We start from the raw sequence: 18,827 nt of genomic DNA, 5'->3' as shown, positions 1-18,827 counted from the left end.
ACAACTCGAGACAGTGTTGACGCAACGCCTTCATCAGTGTTCGAACCAAAACCGAGCGAATTCTTACCCTCTTTTTTTTTTCTCTTAATTGTCACTGAGCTGCGAGAAAGGGTGTCGAAACCAGCGCCTCGGAGATCCCGCCGCGTTCGCCATTTTTTCGTCGTTGTAGTAAACGAAAACACACAGAAGAAGTTGTAGGACGCGAAAAGAACACATCCTTCCCAGCGATCGCATCGTTTCTACATCACCCCGAAGCAGCTCTGCTCCTGCTTTCGCCGTTTCTCGCAACCCTCCTCGGCCGGCCAATTCATCGACAGTCTCGATCCTCACACTAGGTCGAAGAGGAAACAACATCCGTCTAAGTTTCGCGTCTACAACTCCACTTCCCTTCAATTTTTTTTTATCTTTGTCTTCCCTAGTTGCTAAACTTCCGCGCCTGGCTTCCCTTTTCGCTGTCGCCCGAAAACCGGGAGGCTAGGATTGCTTCACCTTCGACAACATTTGTCTTATTTCGCGCTCCCGAGCGCCGTACGCAGTAAGCGGGGGAAGAACACGGGCAATTCCCAAGCTGACGATCGCTCGCGGCGGGGCTTCTAAAAGCGCCGCCGACGCCTCCTCACGCACCCCGTCGCGCAACACTCGTGGGCGAGTGCTTCCTGCCCTAAAGCCCAGTGCCCCCACGGCAACGATCGCAGTCATCGGTGCCGTTCTCGGGCCCCCCTCGGGAGATTCATGGACGCAATACGGCCGCCCCCGATGTCTGCAACAGCGAACGCCGAATTCGCCGCTGTACAATCCAGCACGCAGAGGCTTAAAGATCCCTCCCGAAATTCCGAGTGACTCGGGTCATCAGGGGGGGGGGGGGGGGGGGGGGGGGGGGGGTGAGAGAAAGCGACGAATATCGAAGAACGAGCACGTATAACGGTAGTGGTTTTCGTGGCAAGGGAAGGCTATGAACGACCGGAAGAATGATGCGCTGGAAAACGGCCGACCCGCGGGGCGGAGCCGCCAGCCCGTTTATTCTTGGAGCAGGCGTGCATAGTCTACTTAGTTCGTTTGAACGCTCAAAGGCGAAATTTCAAACGAGGTGACGCGTGTTGTGCGTGATTTCTAACTGCGTTCTGGAACTAGATCTCCGAGGCCTGCCCTTTTGTGACCGCAATTTATTTTTGCCCACCGTGCTGCATGGCATTGTGTGTGGGCAGGAGGCATCAGAAAAGCTTACCTGGAAATGCCCTCTAAGAGTGGCGACGCCATGATCGCTCCATGCATATCCATGCTAAGTGACCAGGTCAGTGCGGAAGGAAAAATATAAATATACAAGAGGTAATTTCCGCACAAAAGGACCTGTGGCGTCGCTAGACCTGAAGCAAAATCATTGATATTTTTTTAACCCTCTCTTTGAGCGCCTAACTGCCGAATCGAGAGAAGGCTATTGAAACTGTACGTAAAACTGCGAGACGTTATTTCCACTTTAAGTTTATTTTCCACATGCCGCATGTTCAGCTAAATTTTAATCCGATGGGTTGGATACGCGATTGTTCTCCAATCAGTAAGACTAGAACAAGAAAAGTTCGACAACGAAAAACTTTTTTTTTTTTTTTCTGCCAGCCTGCCCACTAGACCAGTTGAGCTGATGAAACGTTGAGTTGATGCGCAGTTGAGTTGATGAAAACCTGCCCAAGTACGGCTTGAATTAAAGGGGCTCACCTGAAGCGAAGCCGGGCCCTATTCCGACGAACGCCGGTAGGACGAGTAGGAGCAGCAGCAGCCGTCGAAGGTGCAGCGTTTGAACACAAATCATCCTTTTCGACCGGGGCCTCACACGGCGGACCGGACACTGGGTCCTCTCGTCTCGGAGCCGACCGCGAGGCACCGTCATTGACAAGCCGTCCTGCCACGAGGAAGAGAAGCACTGAGACGTCAGCACGCGGCTACTTCCTGGGCCACGACGAACGTCCGCGTCTCATCCGGGGACGCGCCACGGCATCCGAGACATGCCTCTCACCGCGCACGGCAGCGTGGTCCGGACGAGCAACAAACAGCACGACGGAGCAGAGATGAACGCACGGAACGCCGCGCGCGCGCACCGCTCACGGAAGGAACGCGCTGCACTCGCCTGCGGACGCACCGCGTTGGGATCAATGAGGGGAAGACGGCTCGGAGGGGCTCTCGCCGAGCCACCGCACCACGTGTCCGCTAAAGGGCGCCAGTACCGCCCGGAACAGAGACCGACCAATGAGATGGTCGCGAGGAAGCCGTCTACTGGTTGACCACGCTTCCCCGAGATGGCGCTGTCTGTTGTGGCGCCAGATTCGGTTTCGCTTGGCTTCTTTCAACTGGCCCCCTCTGCATTCCCTCCCCCCTCTCCTTCCCTTAGCCAGCACACGAGCGAGACCCCTGCCGTTCCGAGCTGGCGACGACCGTGCCCAGCTTTTGGTTTACTGTGGACGCGAGCTAATAACGACTGCGGCGCGGACCATTGTTCTGGAGAAGGCTAACCGACTCGTGCGGTCCTGCTGGCGCGTCCGAGCGCGGAGCGCGCTGCCGCCGGGCGGCGGAGGCTCAACTTTTCAGGGGGCGGATGCTGGGGACAAAGTGAGGCGAGGAGGTCGGTGGGTGAGGGCGCGATGCATGCCGGTCGGCCGCTCTCGGGACGCCCGCGCCGCTCGCTGTTTCTGTTTCACAGGTGGAGGAGAGCGCCCGCCAGCGCGTCAGGGATGCACCACCACAGCCGCGCCATGGGTTTGCGAGCTGGCGCCGCCGGAGACCGCGTGCTGCTGCTCCCGCTACTTCTTCTGCTCGCCCTCGGAGGCAGCCACGGTGAGCGACAACTGCTGCTGTGGCATTGCTCTCGCGGCATGGCGTAAATTTTTTTCTTCGATCGCGCAGCGCGCGCGACGCTCGGACTACGGCGCCACGCGGAGCGGCTTTTTGACTGCGTCAGCGCCACCGCAGCCGCGCGGAGCACGTGGACCCGGGTATCGACGGGCTGGCGCAAATGCGCGCGCTAACGCGAACTCGACGCCGGTAATTCGAAAACAGCTCTCAGGACAGACCAACCGAAACTCACGGAACTTGTCGCTTGTACAAGTGTGGAACTTGGCTACAATTAATGGCTCAGGCCCCTTAGCTACTGCGCATTTGCACCTGGCGTGACAATAAGCGCAGGCTAAGACCCGTGGGACTTAGCAGCGTGTCCTTTATTGTCATCAACGTGTGACACGGTTAATGACTGACCATTTTACGAAGAGAACAACGAATGGTCGAGCGGAGTCTGGAACCTTACTTGACGTGCATGTGGGCTTGCAACGACCCTCGCTTGATACATTCCTCCAGCTCAGAATGATCAGACTCACTGAATTCCTATGGTCAGTGATGGTTTCGACAAAGGCGAGCTGTCACCTCGCACCACAGTTCTTACGCCGTGCCGCGCACTAATGAAGTACAAGGCAAGAGAGATAGAATCGTATTCGCCTAATCCTACAAGCACCTTTATAGATTTTTTTCTGCTGCCTTCATAGGTGCTGACGTCTCTGTTTTAAGTGATGGTAAGCGTATGTTTGCTATGCAAGAAACGTGATGGTTGTCACATCTGCGGTTGTGTTTGCTCTATGGAATGCGAGGTGCAGGGCTAAGTAACTGGGCTGCCTGACAGCCTGTTCCACAGCCCATTCATACTTACCGGTTAAGTTATTTAAGTTATTGCGCTCCACTGTACTCGCTAGCTGTGACATAAAAACGTCTTAGTTCTGGCGCAGAGAAGCATATTTTATACTGCCATTAGCAGTTTCCACAACTAACGGTTGCTACGAAGATAACCCTAATTTCAGCCGATATCATCAAGTAGTATATTTCCTGCCGCGATATTTTGTCTTACTTGAGATCCTCATAGAATATATCTTCTTTCCTTCCTTAAAATAAACCACTTGCCAGTAAATTAGCCCCCAAGGTTTGAAATTTCCTTCGAAAACAACTTTATATGACCATCCGGTATTGTTGCATTTGTGCCTGCATTCTAACTATAGTACCCGCGTTGATGTTTACATTGATTGGATAAGGATACGTTAGGTTTCGACGCTGAACAAAACGTATGCTTGACACACGCCCTTATCGCTTTAACGCATTCATTAGCGTCGTATTGGGAAGCACGTGTAGCAAGCACCGGGATAGGGCTTCTAGATTTTCGTCCAGCTATTTACCTTAACGTCCACTAAATGAATATTAAACACGTGTACAACCCTGCATAAGACACGGTGCTTGCGCCATACTGCGAACAAAGACCCAGTGTAGGAAAGATAAGACCGATCTTACCTACAATGGCTGCATGCACAGCGAGCGTGCTATCACACCTGACATTTTCTGTGTTCTCCTAATGGACTAGTGGGTTAGCGCAACTACTTAAGTAGCGTACGTATGCACGAACTCGCCCGAAATTAGACTGCTTCGCTCAATAACACAATCCTTAAATTGATTGGTTTGGCTTACGGGTTTAACTTCCCAAAGCGACTCAGGCTATGAGAGACGTCGTAATGGAGAACTCCGGAAATTTCGACCCCCAGGGGTTCTTTGACGTGCAATGATATATCACACAGCACACGGGCACCTGGCTTTTCGTCTTCATCGAAAAGCGACCGTCGCGGCCAGAACTTGATCTCGCATCCCTGGGCAAAGAAGTCGAGCGCCCTAGCCACTGCACCACCACGCCGGGGGGTTTAAATTGATGACAACGTTTCATGCAGTGCTGAGCAGACTATAGTGCGCTTAGGAGTGGAGTCTAGTTATTTCAAGCTTTCTGCGTTTACCCGAACTGATAGTTCAGTTTTTGAACCCGATGAGAATCATTAATACAAATTCCCCACGGTTCAAAAAGATTGTCAGTACACTTCGAGTTTGGATTAGGCAAAATGTTCGGATCTTAGTTCGCAGTGCCACTTGTGAAATATATAGGCCTCATTGAGAAGAAATCAGCCCGCCTAGATGGGAATTTCGAGGAAACTGGTAATTAGGCTATGAAAAGACAGACGCACTACACTTCGTGCACCTGTAACAGACACGATATTCAGGTTTGGCAGCACCTGGCGGAAAGATTAGCTCTGGTTAGGAGGCGAGCTTTTTCGTCTTTGACGCTCCTAACACGATGTATACAAGATCGCAGTACCTTGCCATCTGCCAAACGGCGTATTATGCATTAAGCACATGTCCCGTTCTCGGGTACGTACGTCACTGTTGTTTGTGTACCAGCTGCGAACTTGCAAGCCTACTGCTATGAACATGTTAGCGGGAACGGTACGATTCTCCAATGCGTGGCAAAATCTTGTTTTAAAGTTTGTCCCCTGTTCGCTCCTATAGATGGCAGGTGTAATAGTAGTTGCGTTTTTCATCTGAAACCACAGGGGTGCGTTTTAAACAATGAGTGGCAGAAAACTGGAATGGTTCCGATCGGTTAACTGTGAATGTATTGATTGTTGTACGGCAGTCTTACGGTAAGCGCGAAAAATTGCGTTCGTAAACAATTTCCTGTTAAACGTTAGCGCTTGTCTAGAATTTCGAGGAATGAAATACATTTGCTCCAAGTTACCGTTCCTTTCGCAGTCCAGCATGCTTTTATTTTACTTGCCCTTTTGTGATGTGGCAGCGTTATGCCGTAATGATAGTTGTATAATAAAGTGCCGATTAAATTAGCATCATATGAATAATGTTATCTCTCGGGCAGAGAACGTGAAATTATTTTCTAGGTATCAGATAGATGGACAGCGATAACTGATACCGAATACTTTATCATTGCGGTCGTATCTGTCGTCTCTTTATTTCTTCATATATAGAATTCAGCAATTATTTTTTCAATCAAGTTATTCCTCGTTTTCACTGTTCCTTCGTGGTTTTAGTTTCGTCCTCAGGTTCATGTCAATATAAGGCATCATAGCGAATGAGTAATTGTGTTAACATCACCTCTGCAGGAAACCTTGAAAACGCACTACTTTTTCTAAGCGAGGCTGTGTGGCAATTCGTGGAGGAACAATTTGACGTGGGAAACGTCGCATGGAACATGGCTGCCTCTCGCGAGTTCTCCTTCCTTTCTTCTCTGCATTTGCGCTTTGAATCGCCAAAAATAAGATCAGCAGAACGAGCGGCATGAGAAAGCAACGTTCTCTGCAACTTTACCGCAAGGTAAACTAAATTACCCCTAATTACGGGGTCACTGCGTACGTTTACATTGGACAGCAGCCCCCATGCTAGCTTGTGCAATAACAACTGCTGCCGGATCGCTTGCGTCATGCGAACTTGCTCCTGGAGGAAATTTTTTCCTGCCATGTAAAAAGCTGGCGTTCTTTTTTTTTTTTTTCTTATGGATGCTTGGAAATTTTAGAGAATGCCGACTTTTATTTCTTTCTTCTAACTTTGTTTTTCTTTTCCTCCTGTCTTTCGTTCTGCAATTAGCCTAGCTCGCTCTGAACCGCTTCAAGAATATCTCTGAGATGAATACTCCTGTGAGAAATTCCTCTCTCTGTCTCTCTCGCGCGCACTTTTCTATTGTGAATTCTGTTAGTGATTAATTACTAGCTTGCCTCTCCGTGCTCCAAAATCAGCAGGAACACATCGGCCAGGTTTGAGCGCGCAGTGTAAGCACTCTTGGGCGCCAGGGATCTCGTGAGTGTGCTCGACGTTCCGTAGAGAATTGTTTTAAATCCAGTTTTAATGAAAGACGGTGCTGTTGTCGACAAAGCACTCTTCCACGTTCTTTTCTCTCCCTTCATTCCGACTGTTGCAGGTTTTAACCCACACTGGCAGGCGCCCAACTTTCTTTCTATATATATTTTTTTTACCTCGCTTCTCAAAAGCTAGAAGGAGCAATGCTCTTTTTTTTTACTATTTTTTTTTCTGGATGACGAGAGAAGCGAAATTCGCTGAGAGAATTTAGGTCTAGAGGTTCTTTGTCGTACATGCCGCCCAAGCTTGCAAAATAACTACGCAGTCAGTGTCGACGTTGGTTACTGTGTATATTCTCATTTTATTCAAGAAAGGAAGACTTGCATAACTTTTTCGGTAGTGCATAAAACGTAACTTTGTATAGATTAATTAGATTTTTTTTTCTATTTTCTATGCTTTTTCATTTTAAACGTTTATGGATGACTACTTGGCCGTGTATCATTCTTTAACTTGGTTTAATTTTGTTTGATCGTTACCTGGAAAGGTCAGTATAATCTTGGCACTCGAGGCGTAGCTAGCCGCCTGTTCGGCATGAGTTACGTTCATTGAAAGTTGAAAGTGACCCGATTAAGGAATCCAGGATCATGATGTGGTGGTAGTAGTGTTAGATACGCAGCGCAGTTGTTCTATTTAAATTACCGCCCTATGGTAGGTAACACGCCTCTGCAGGCCTGGAAGCATGTCCCCCTCAAGCCTGCTCGTCGGTTTAAAGCTAGGAACTCTCTACTCACTGTCATCACCAGTTTAAAGCAGTTAGCCGGTTATGTATGGGTTTACCAACTGCGTGTAAACACATGCGGAATCGAGCTCAAGCGTTAGGACGACGTATAACGTTCCGCCGGCTGTCTGGTTTAAACGTTATTTCCATTATTGCCATCAGCATTATGTTCGCGTGATTCCTTGCCCTCTCGCTCAATTCAGAGTGACAGCTAAACAATAACATATACACCTAGTTATTAGAAAATATTCACTGGAGGTTTTACCTGCCAGCTATCGAATTTAATCTCGTGATGATAGAAATTCCTTATAAAGTCGATCACGTAATACCGAATTATTCTTATATCGAACTCTAAAAAATATCCCCTTAAGAATCCCATGCAAATGTGTAGTACTGGTGTTCGCCTAAATTGAACTCCATTTAAGGGAACACGCGCTATATTGAACGGCGCGCTCTACCTCTGCAAGGGGCGCTTCTCCTAATGGTGCCGCACGTTATACGTTTCGCGCGCCGAGTTGGGTTGGCTGCGCACCTTTAGCCACCGGCTGGCAGCGTTTACGCTTTAAAACCGTTGAACAAGGTGAACATCGAATCCAACTGAAAGTGACCTTCGGTCTGGAATTATAGTATTCAACGCGACAATGCTGCCATGCCGGGAAGCCACTGTTGCCATGCGGGGAAGAGGAATCTGCTTTGGAAACTATAGTGATGCAATCATGGGATTTTGGATTAGTAGCATTACCCTTCTGTAAGGGTTCTGAAGCTTGGTGCATGTATGATTGGCGTCAGTGTGGACCACTGAACAAAAAAGCGCAATGCTCTGCTCGCCCACATCTACGCTGCGAGAGTCAGCAGGTTCGTCTTCTCACGTACGAGAGCGTAAAGCCCCACTAGAGCGAAATCCCAGCGTCGCTGGTGTCACACATTTACCACCATCTTACCAGATAGCAGGCAGAAGGAACCATCCGCCATCTGAAAGTTAGGCGAGTGCACGATGGCAGGTAGGAGATGGCAAGTAAGTTTGCGAGAAATCCCCCTGTCGTCTGCAAATAAAAAGGAGGAATAAACCCGAAGGTGACCACTGCGCAAATGCCCCCCCCCCCCCCCCTTTCTCACAGAAAGAGGAGAGAAACATTGACTTTTCAAAAATGATGAGAAATTGTAATAGTATGAGGGGGGGGGGGGGGGGGGGTGCATGTGGTACATACGCTCATGCATGGCAGCTCGCAACGATTCTTAGGTGATAGACAAACGTTCTTAGACGAAAGCACAAGAATTTCGTTATGAGCTGTCGTGCATGACATCGCCCTACAAGCTTTTGTTATGCTTGTTTTCGGAGATGCGAAAAATTCCGCTTTTGCTTTGCACGCTTGTACGAATGCGTATAGCATCAAAGAACTATAACTAAGGCTGTATCCCAGAGACACTTCTGACCTGCCTTTGTGTTTGGTCAGCAGACGCTGTTGGTACAAAGCTGAGATAGATGCGACGAAGACAGGAAATGGAGCTTAGTTTCTTTGTCATCCTCTGCGAGGGCAGAGAGTATAAGTGTTCATTGCTTCTTCCATTTCCTTTCGTGTTTATAAACTCCTAGTTAAGAACAAAGAGCAAAACAATGGAGGTTGGATGTGAAATGCTGGCTGCGTTTTTTTTTTTTTTAATTAAAAGCTGCCGCGCCACGCCGATGTCGAAAAACGCACTCCCAAATCTGCGTAGTATGCGTTCCCGGCCGTCCACATGTCCGCCAGTAGCCAGCCTTTTTGTGAGCCAATTATACGGGCTGCTACCACGCGTGCGTTGTGTCCGTGAAGAGCGGAGGGGAGCTTCCTTTTTCCGAGAGCTGCGCGTCCGTTTGGCACCCACGCGCCGCTGGCAAATAAGCGCGCCGAGCCTTGTGACGAGAGGAGCTGCCTCTGTCCTACGCTGTTCGTAGGCTCGAAAACGCCATCATGGCAAACTCGTCGCCACAGTGCCGGCGGGTACGGTCGCTCTTGGCGCAAAGGACGGTTCAGTAGCGGCCGGACGGCCGCACACACAACGGGTGTCGTCGGTGTGCGCTGGACAGCCGGAAACCGGATGTGGGACTTCCTTCCGGAGGAGTCAAGTTTCGCGTCTGGTAGCTGCATCGCGCCGGCCGGCCCGCTTGCGAACGCGCTCAGTGACGCGTCCCGAGAACACACTTCGCCGACCTCCTGCTACTGCGTCTCTCTTTCTCTCTCTCTCTCTCTTTCTCTCTCGGATCAGTCAACTGTGGACCAGATGGCGGCTCGATCGCGGACTCAACTAACTCCCCATCTTCCATGTTCGCAGCAGGTCCCCCCATTCTCAGCGCGCTTTGTCTTCTCTCTCCAGCTCACGTTTTAGTTTCCTCATTCGCCTCTCGGTTTGGAAACTGCAGACAGTCTTCGGTCGTCTTCCCGTGCGGAAACATCGCTGGTTTAAAATAACTACCGGTTACGCCGCTCGCGCCAGAGTGAAGTGGAGCTTGAAACAAGGCGCGCGTTTCGTGGTGCTTTCCTTGCGGCGAGGCTCGGCGACTTTCCAAGCTCGGTATTTGACTGAGCGCGCACCGGGCTTGCATGTTCTTGACGTTCAGGCGAGCGAAAGCTTAGCCGAAAGCGGGGCCTTTCTGATGAACGACAGGTTTAATGATGCGTCAAGGTACACTGAAAGGCTCCGGAAATTTCCCGGACCACTTCAAAAGCGGCATGACTTTGTCTTTCGAATTAAAAGTAGCATAAACGAAGCATCCTGCACATCAGCCATGTGCGTGACAGGCAATCGAGAAGTTAAACATTCCGCGTATCTGCTGCATGCATAATATAAGCGCCTATGTCCGAAGGTGAAAAGTCCTGAAAAATTATACTTCAATTAAACTTATTCCTGTAGCTAAACACGGCGTATTCATTTGCATGCATTATTGCCACCCGTGTCGTTTATGCAAACCAGCGTTTTCGAGTCACAGTGTCGACAACCGCCGAGCACTCAGCGCCATGTTCTGCCTTTTCTTCTTTTTGTTTTTATGATCTGACTGCACTTGCCGAAGTTGTACAATCCGTAACGCTGCTATCTGTACAAACCGGAAGAGCTTGGTTTATGTAATTTGCACCGTACATTTTTTGGACAGTGAAGCAAAGAGCACAAGTATAAAGAAACCACCAAGCAAGGTTTCGAGGTCTGTTTGTCAAAGTCCCGTCGATGTGGCGCATCTCTAAACGCATCGGGAGCCATCTGAAGATTTTCGCCAGTGTAGCAACTCTTTCGTGTTTCAGAACAAGCAGCGCACCCGGTATATTTGCCCATTTGTGTGGGAGAGGTCGATAAACAGTGTAAGACGGGCAGGGGTCCTGCGTTGCATCTCCCCTGTGTTTTATGGGTTTTTGGACGGTCCGCTCCATTATGCCGCCATGCGACTGTGTAGCGGCCATCATCGCAACACCACACACGGCCTGTAGAAAACAGCGACCGCCACCACTGCCGCTGGCGGAGTGAAGAATTTCAAGGAACAGAAACTCGATTCATGGGGCCAATCGATTGGCTGGAACACTAAAGTCTTGCGAAAACAGAGACGAGGTTCCGGCCCGCAAATTGTGGAACTCGGCAACGAAGCCCGCGTCCGCACCGGCCTGTCGATTTGCTTCCAGCAAAAAAAAAAAAAAAAAAAAAAAAAAAAAAACGATAGCGATCGACGGAGCGACGGTCCATTAGTGGAGTTGCTTCGAAAGTCGGAAACGCACCGCAGGAACGACAAAATGCACGAGACCCAGATTAGCGGGGAAGCTCCCAAAAAGAGCGTATCGATCTCGTCGTATATGTTTCCTTCAATGGAGAGACCTTTTTTTTTTTTTTTTTTATAGTTTATTGTTTGTCCCGTATGAAGACTGATCGCTACAGCTCGTGACAGGAATTTATGGCGATCACGTTTCTGGGTTGTCAATCCTTGAAAAAAGAGAAGAGGAAGAGAGGAGGTATGCTATCGGATGCGCGTGAGGAAAATAAATTGTCTACGCGCAATATCCAGTTTAGCTGCTGACGTATCTTCGATTTCAAGCGCGTCCAACGCAAATTCAGTATGTTCAAATAGGCTGCTCAATATACAGGCAGTAGCAAATTCAGTATGTGCAATAGGCTGTTCAATATATAGGCAGTATGTTCATTTGCGGCTTCTGCATATATCTTTAGACACTCTTTGATGACATTCATAGTTTTCGCCCACTCGCAACAGAGTTAATGGCTCCAGTCTGCGGCTACATTTGCGGCTTCCTTTGTGCGAGTATGCAGCTTGTTACTCGCGTACTTATGATCTTTAAATTTTAGCCTCTAACATTTCATGCGTACTCGTTAGCATAAAGCCATAACCTAACATATCATGTGAAAGGCGAAAGCCCGACATAGTTATAAATCAGGGTGGACATTCGGGCGAGTTGGTTTATTATCATAGAAATTCAGCGTTTTGGGGGCAAGGACAAAACGTAGCGCACGTGCTGTCCACTCTATATTTTGCCCCTTCTTCAAAGCTCTGTATTTTCATGATAGTTATGAAGTCCACCCATTTAACTAAGCCATATACGAATGAGCCTGCGTGGCCTATATGAATAGCTTGTCTGTATCGGGATCCAAGGTTTCTGGTGGCTTAGATTACCATTAAAAAAACAAAAACAAAAAAAAAAAGCTGCATGAGTTGGCAATCCATGTCTTGTCACGTGGTCTTGTGACGTCACAGAGCTGGCCGACTAGTCAGTGCCTGGCCATGTCACCTGCCCTGGCAGAGTGATGTTTGCGATCTTTCGCCCATAAAACGACTGATTTTCTCGAAAACAGAACCTTTGATGCGATCGTTTTGAAACTGAGTGTTATTCATGCTATGAAAATGGGCCTCGCATTTACGGCGCACCTAGCGGCAGGCAACGTTTCTAGCTCTACCTCGGATTCGAAGGAGAGACAGAGACATTCGACTCTCTGACAGATTCGATTGACAACTTGACCCTTTTCGCAAGGCTGTCGGCTTTTCCAGCGTCACAAGGTGACAGCTCACTACCGTGGGACGTAGCTGTGTTCCAAGCAGCGCCTATAATAAACAGTTCCGGCAGAGTTCTCAGCACATCGCGTGTATTTGATTGGTTTTTAAACGCGCGTCCCGGGTTCCAGTGTGCTGCGTTGCGCCCTGTAAAGGAATTATTATTGCTTAAAGATTTTAATCGCATTTAAGAAAAACCCGGCGTCCCATAAAATGGGTCGCCATAAAAGTCGCCATGAAAGCACCTGTCAAAAGCAGCGTGCTACAATGAATTGAATCAGATATTTGAACTGAATAGAGGGTGAATTAAATATAAAACAGACTCTTGATTGGCACGACTGGCAGGTGGCGAAGGGAGTACATAAAATTCCCCTTGCCTCGAACATCGAAGACAAAACTAATTAGCGACAAAGGACCTTGCTTGGCAAGGCTGGCAGGTGGTGAAGTAGAGTAAAATAAAAGTTAGAGACAAAGGTCCTTTGAGACGATAGATACGCTAGATACAATGTGGATTCAATGATTTCACATTAACAACTCGTAAGTTACTTTATAGCGGTACGCAGGAAACTTTTTTTGGGGAAACCTTGAAGTGCTTAATTATTATTATTATTATTATTTTTACATTTTTTGCTCACGTGTTCAGGTAACAAGAGTTCAGTGTCTGAAGTGCTGCGACTATACTTTCTTTTTTTTCCGCAGAGGGAAGCAGGATTGCAGCAGCAGTGACAAAATATACCGCGAAATACCACACAGGCAAAGCATACAACGGCAATGCAATTTACGACAAATAAAACCATTACACGATCAGAAATTTCCGGAAGGTTAACTCTAAACACACACACACACACACACACACACACACACACACACACACACACACACACACACACACACACACACACACACACACACACACACACACACACACACACACACACACACACACACACACACACACACACACACACACACACATGGTCTTGTGCTGATGTTGTGAATCGCATTGTCGAGAAGACAGCAGTCTCGCGAATCGTTAATGTGGCGACGCGTGTCGATTTGTATGCTTGTTAATCATTCAGTGCTCGAAGAGAATGAGCACGCATGTAGACCGGCTCCTGATGAAACCTTTCAATGCACACATGAAGAGTACCACGTCTTTTCTTGTATATTTGCTCAATCAAGAGCAGGAAACACCGTCAAATATCTTTTTCTAATTCCCAATTCTGCCAATAAATAGGCATATTAGCGACCACAAATAGATATGCCGTACGCAGTGTAGCCTATCAAGAATTCACGATTTCGCAAAAGTTGACAGGGCTTTTGAAATACTTCGTTCGGTTGAGCAGAAACTAACGGGCGCCTGTCGTGCAAGGCGTAAAATGAGCCAGCTTTTTTGCTGGTCAGAGCACTCTAAACTGATGCTCTCATTCCTCCGTAATGTGGAGTAAGTCACACAGGACAACGCAAAACATTCGCGAAATAACAAGCAGCTGTCGACCGATGAACAGGCGGGCAGTATTAATGCATAATACGTGATCATTTTTCCACATATCAGTTTACCTTAGACCAGGTGCGTAGCTAGCCCACCACCGATGTATTTGTAAACTTGCGAAGCACGTCCACAAAATTGCTCATCCGCGCATAAAAAGATTTCACGCGCTGGAGTCACACTTATACCATGCTAATAAAGGAGCGATTACTCGATGACATCCACCCAAGAGCAGCTATATGGCTTCAGAAAAAGAAAAGCAGTGCAGCTTTCTCAAAAGCCTAAAGTTAAAGTATAGCTCAAGAAAAATTCGTCCTGTGAGGCGGATTTGAACCATGCGCGTCCGCATTTCCGGAGCGGTCGCTCCACCGATTGAGCTCACCAGAAACGCTAGCCGATGGAGGTCGAGAGTGATTCATTGATAACTGGAAGTTGGACCAGTATTAGTCCAACCCCGGACCACGGACAAATTTTTCTTTGGAAGTTTCCGTGATTGTATAGCTTTCCTTTTTTCGCTGTATGGCTGCTCTTGTGCGGATGGCGATGAGTAATCGCTTATTTATTGCTTCTCCTCCGGAGTCATCAAAGGAGTTCAGGCCTTACTGCTAGTTCGACTGTATGAGACTCGCACTTGAGCTAGGAGCTCAAGTATTAACATTGCGAGCGTATATATAGCATATAACAATGTGAAATAAATAGAGACATTTCTGGCACATCCGCCGCCAAGCAGATAAAAAGGGCTCAAGATGCTGGCGGCTGCATTTAGACCCTCAACTTCGAAGCATTCACTGGCCGCGGGTTTGTCGAGGATCACCGCTCCGTGTCATCCTCCAAATTTTCCAGCGTCTGCGCATCTGGAGGCAAAAATAACATACCCAGTTCGACGCGTTGTACGCTTCGTGGGTACGTGCGGCGACTCTTATTGAATATACGCGGCGCCGAGAGGAAACGGGGCACACGTGCTCGCCATCATGCTACCATAAATTGTTGCGCCACGTCTGTCACGCATTTTTAAACGGCGACCCGGCCGTCGCGACCCTGCTCCGGTGCAAGGGCCCGCGCATTCGAGGAATCTGGGGAACTGCGGCGACCTGGGCCGCGCTTCGCGCACCACCCTCGTAATTAGGAAACTGCGCTAAATTTAGGCTGGGTCTCGGTTTCGTGACCTCTAACTCCTCTTGTTTGTAATTTCAGTCACTTCTGTTTTTTTTTTTTTTTTCTACCTTCTCCGGTAAGACCACAAGACGACGGCTTTGAGGTGTTTCCCGGTCTAGTAACTTTATCAGGCACGAAGTGATTATACGTCGAAGAAAATTTGCGGTCTCAGCAAGCAAACTGTGAGACATAAATATTCATAAGGACAGAAAATACTCCTCGTGTCCTCACAAAGCGACGCTTCAGAGGTCATAAAGTAAACAACGCAACCAGCATCGGGTATGTTTTTATTTATTTTTTCCTAATGGGCGGTAACATAAGTTTAGAAATACAGCCTTCCGGATATTTAATAATATCGCGCAAGCGGTGACTTCCCGGCGATGCTGCGCCTTAGGCTGAGGGAGAGGAGGAATAATTGCGAATGCGAGGACATGTCCACAATTCCTACGGCTAGAGGTAGCGTCGTCTGGTGGGCTGCTCTAATCGATACGGAGAAACCCCTGCCAGTCATCGGCTGTGCCGTATGGGAGTCCCAACAAGCTGCGATTGATTACTTCGTCCGCTGCAAATAGCGTGGTCAGTACCGAAAGAGCACACATTCGAAAAAAAGAAAAAAAACGTAGCATGTCGAATAAATTGCTGGCAATCGTTACGAAAACTAATTGCAGAGAGAAACCTCTGATCGTTGTATTAATTCAGTTATGAGTGATTGCTCGTTACCATGGCACCCAAGCCCAGGCATAAGGCTGAACTAACTGAACTAACCCGAAAGGCTAGCAGATCACATGCATGGTTTTTCGAGAGTGAACCGACCTATAACTTGAGTTCTTGGTCAAACAAGCAGCAGATGCAAAGCGACACCAAAGTTTTCTGAACTCGGTGAAAACGCTTGCTTTACGGGCACTGCTCGGTCCCTCCAGAAGAGTCAAACACACGACGCTCTTTCCAGCGGCATGACATATGTGCGCATACCGATTTCAGTTATTCTTCGTATCGACGGTCCTGCACCGTAAAATCTATGTTCGCGCGATTTAATAAATACCTGGAAGGGTGTTACAGGGAAACGAATGTGTACACTTGCAGACTAGAGATCGAGAAGACGAGGTGGGAGAAATAGGTAGCAACTTTCTACGACACAGAATGTTGTGGAGGCAGATTAACTTTGATAGGCAACGGAGGAAACGCGGCAAAAGCTGAAGAGAAAGAAGAAAAAAAAAATAAAGTGCGTATTCTTTGCTGCAATGAACAGTCGCTGCGCCATCCTTGTTGTGCATGGCTATACATGGGGGAGTGCGTCACGCACATGTTATTTTCTCTTTTTTGTTGCCTCCTAACGACAAGGCCTCTACAAGTTCACGACACCCTTTGTCTCCTGTGCTTATAAATGTGCTCTCCGCGTCACTGAAGCAGATGACACAATATACTGAACCTTCCACAATAGCCCCGCCGGGTTGCCGCAGTGGTTACGGCTTTCGACTACTGTTCCCAAGTACGCGGGATCGAATCCTGGCCTCGGCGGCTGCTTTTCCATGGAGACGAAAAGCAAGGCGCCCTTGTGCTGTGCGAAGTCAGTGCACGTTAAAGAACCCCAGGTGGTCGAAATTTCCGGAGTCCTCCACTACGGCGTCTCTCATAGCCTGAGTTGCTTTGGGACGTTAAACCCCACAAACCAAACCAAACCAAACCTTCCAAAATATTGAGTCGGGTCGGATTGTGCACCCTCCAATAAATTGCTGCGCTCTTCTGGATTTTTGATCGGACTCATGACCGAATAATTGCTTACGTAGCTACTTTGAGAGCTCCCATGTGTAATTTGTCCCGATTTGAAACTAGGCACCAGAAAACCACATTTCTACCGAAATGTGCATCTCTCCGAAATGAAGTGGCATACAGGATAATTTGGTAATTCATTAGGCGTTATGTAGACCAGATACCTAGGCGATAAAAGTCACGGCTCACAGAACATTGAACGGTGAAACCTGTCTCACTGCTATGGGGGTGTTACTCCCGCAAGAATGCGCCACGAGGGGACTAGACGCTACAGTCGCCTTCTAGCCCCGACGTGCCAGCCCTAGCAGACAGAGCTGTGACCCCCAACCCGCGGTGCGAGAAATCGCCACTGCGGCGGGTTCGGGCCAGAGGGGACAAACACGAGTTGCGTACTCGAACAAGAGTTTATTACACTGCTCGAGTACACGGCAAGAGAATAGCAATTAATAACAACCACCGTGTAGCGAGCGAACGCCGCGTACGGGGGTGAAATAACAACCACCTAATAGGGAAGCGCGTCAAGTAGGTGAGAGGAAGTGTCTGCTCACCTGACACAGCTTCTCGCTCACATCCCGTTGCGGTGCCTACGGTCAGCGTGCGATTCTCGGTGACGGCGGTGGTCTCCTCGGCAGAAATCATGAACCGCGCGCTGCGCGCCCATTCGCCGAAGAACCCCCAGCGAGTTGCTGCAGTCGCGCTCCTCGACACGGAACGGGAGAGGAGGTCTCCCGGTTACGCCGGCAGGAAAGAGGGAAGCCCGCGGCAGCGTCGCCGCAGGGCCCGGGAGGCGGCGGGGGGTGGCCAGCATGCCCTCTCCTCCGCCAACCTCTCTGCCAGCGCGCGTAATCACGCGTGTTAATTACGCGCGGGCGTTACAATGGAGGAAGGGGATTGTGAATCCCCACATCCCCCCCTCCTTAAAACCGCCGTACGGCTAAAAGTAGTCACGTTCACCGAGGGATATATCGAGGGGGCCGGCTAAACGCCGTTTAACTTTTAAACACAAAGAAAACCGTTTAAACCCAAAGAAAAGTGCCAATATACAAAAAGTTGCAGACAGCTCACAGCCACGGGTATCGGAGGGGGAGGCAAGGCCGACGACCACAGGAGACGACCTTAGAGCTGGGGGCACACGTGCGGCGGCCGCAGGTCCCGCTTCCTCACCGTCACTCGGCCAGGCTTGGAAGTGTCGATGGCTGCAGGCCTGCTACTGCATTCATCGTCGGTCAGCCAGGGCAGCCTGCCGGGGAATGGTTAGGAACTGCGTCTTCGCGTTGCATAGCATGCTGCAGGCCCCCCTCAGCGGGTCGTCCGCTCGCTCCCGGTCGGCCTCTTTTCCCTCCGTCGTTGACGCCGCCGATGGCGAGGGCAGCGGGGCGCCAAGCTGCTCCCGCTGGTGAAGCCGCGAGCACCGAACGGCGCCGAGGCGGGCTCTTTGCTGCAGCTTTCGTGGTGCTGGACGCAGGGGCCTGTTCCACGAACTCCGGCTGGCTCGCTCCGTAGCCGACCGGAAACCGTTTGTCTTGGCCTGGTTGACGGTGACAGCAGGCCCCGGGTGCAGGAACGCGGCCACTCCTTGGACGGCTTGCCCTTCGCTGCTGCAACGGTCTTCGTGGCCTCCGCCGGCTCCCCTCCTTGCTGGCTGCAATGCTGTCTTTTCCCTAGTTACATTTTTTTTCTTTTTCAAATCTACCCCCGCTCGATCTTTTCCAAGAGAAAGCGCGTGCTTGCTCTGGAAGCAAAATGCGCTGAATATTAACAGAGCGTCCCATCTATATTCAGCACAAGAAATTACTCCCTGCGCATTGGTCAGAGTACGTCTGCCGTGGGCGCAAGTCGTAACGAGGCGCGATGCTCGAGATCCCAAGCCTTGCCTCTCGCTGCAGCTGCCTGCTGGTGGGGGAGTGCGTCCTCCTCGGGCCACGCAGCGAGGCTCGAATTGCGGTGCGCTTTGTGTAAAGTCTAGC

The 18,827-nt window shown here is 49.4% G+C and overlaps 2 protein-coding genes across 5 annotated transcripts in view; one reads left to right on the top strand and one right to left on the bottom strand.

Moving 5' to 3' along the window:
* Positions 1-2,147, bottom strand: part of LOC146185732 (hemicentin-2-like) — a 182,347-nt gene extending 180,200 nt beyond the window's left edge. Inside the window, exon 1 of the mRNA XM_084606658.1 lies at positions 1,711-2,147. Within this exon, the coding sequence (XP_084462784.1) occupies positions 1,711-1,882 (172 nt within the window). The 5' untranslated portion in view covers positions 1,883-2,147. The remainder of the gene's footprint in view (positions 1-1,710) is intronic.
* Positions 1-18,827, top strand: part of LOC146185731 (uncharacterized) — a 624,411-nt gene that overhangs the window by 334,111 nt on the left and 271,473 nt on the right. The window contains exon 1 of one of the 4 annotated variants that reach the window (XM_084606654.1): positions 2,640-2,823. The exons of 2 other annotated variants lie outside the window; for them this stretch is intronic. In XM_084606654.1, the coding sequence (XP_084462780.1) occupies positions 2,721-2,823 (103 nt within the window). In that variant the 5' untranslated portion in view covers positions 2,640-2,720. Of the gene's footprint in view, positions 1-2,639; positions 2,824-18,827 lie in introns of those variants that run through there. One more of the 4 variants, XM_084606655.1, reaches the window with a different exon arrangement.

The sequence above is a fragment of the Amblyomma maculatum genome, chromosome 6, assembly GCF_055883805.1.
Source record: "Amblyomma maculatum isolate TAMU_Amacu chromosome 6, ASM5588380v1, whole genome shotgun sequence".
In the NCBI taxonomy this organism is placed as follows: domain Eukaryota; kingdom Metazoa; phylum Arthropoda; class Arachnida; order Ixodida; family Ixodidae; genus Amblyomma; species Amblyomma maculatum.
This window is presented reverse-complemented; position numbering and strand designations above follow the sequence as displayed.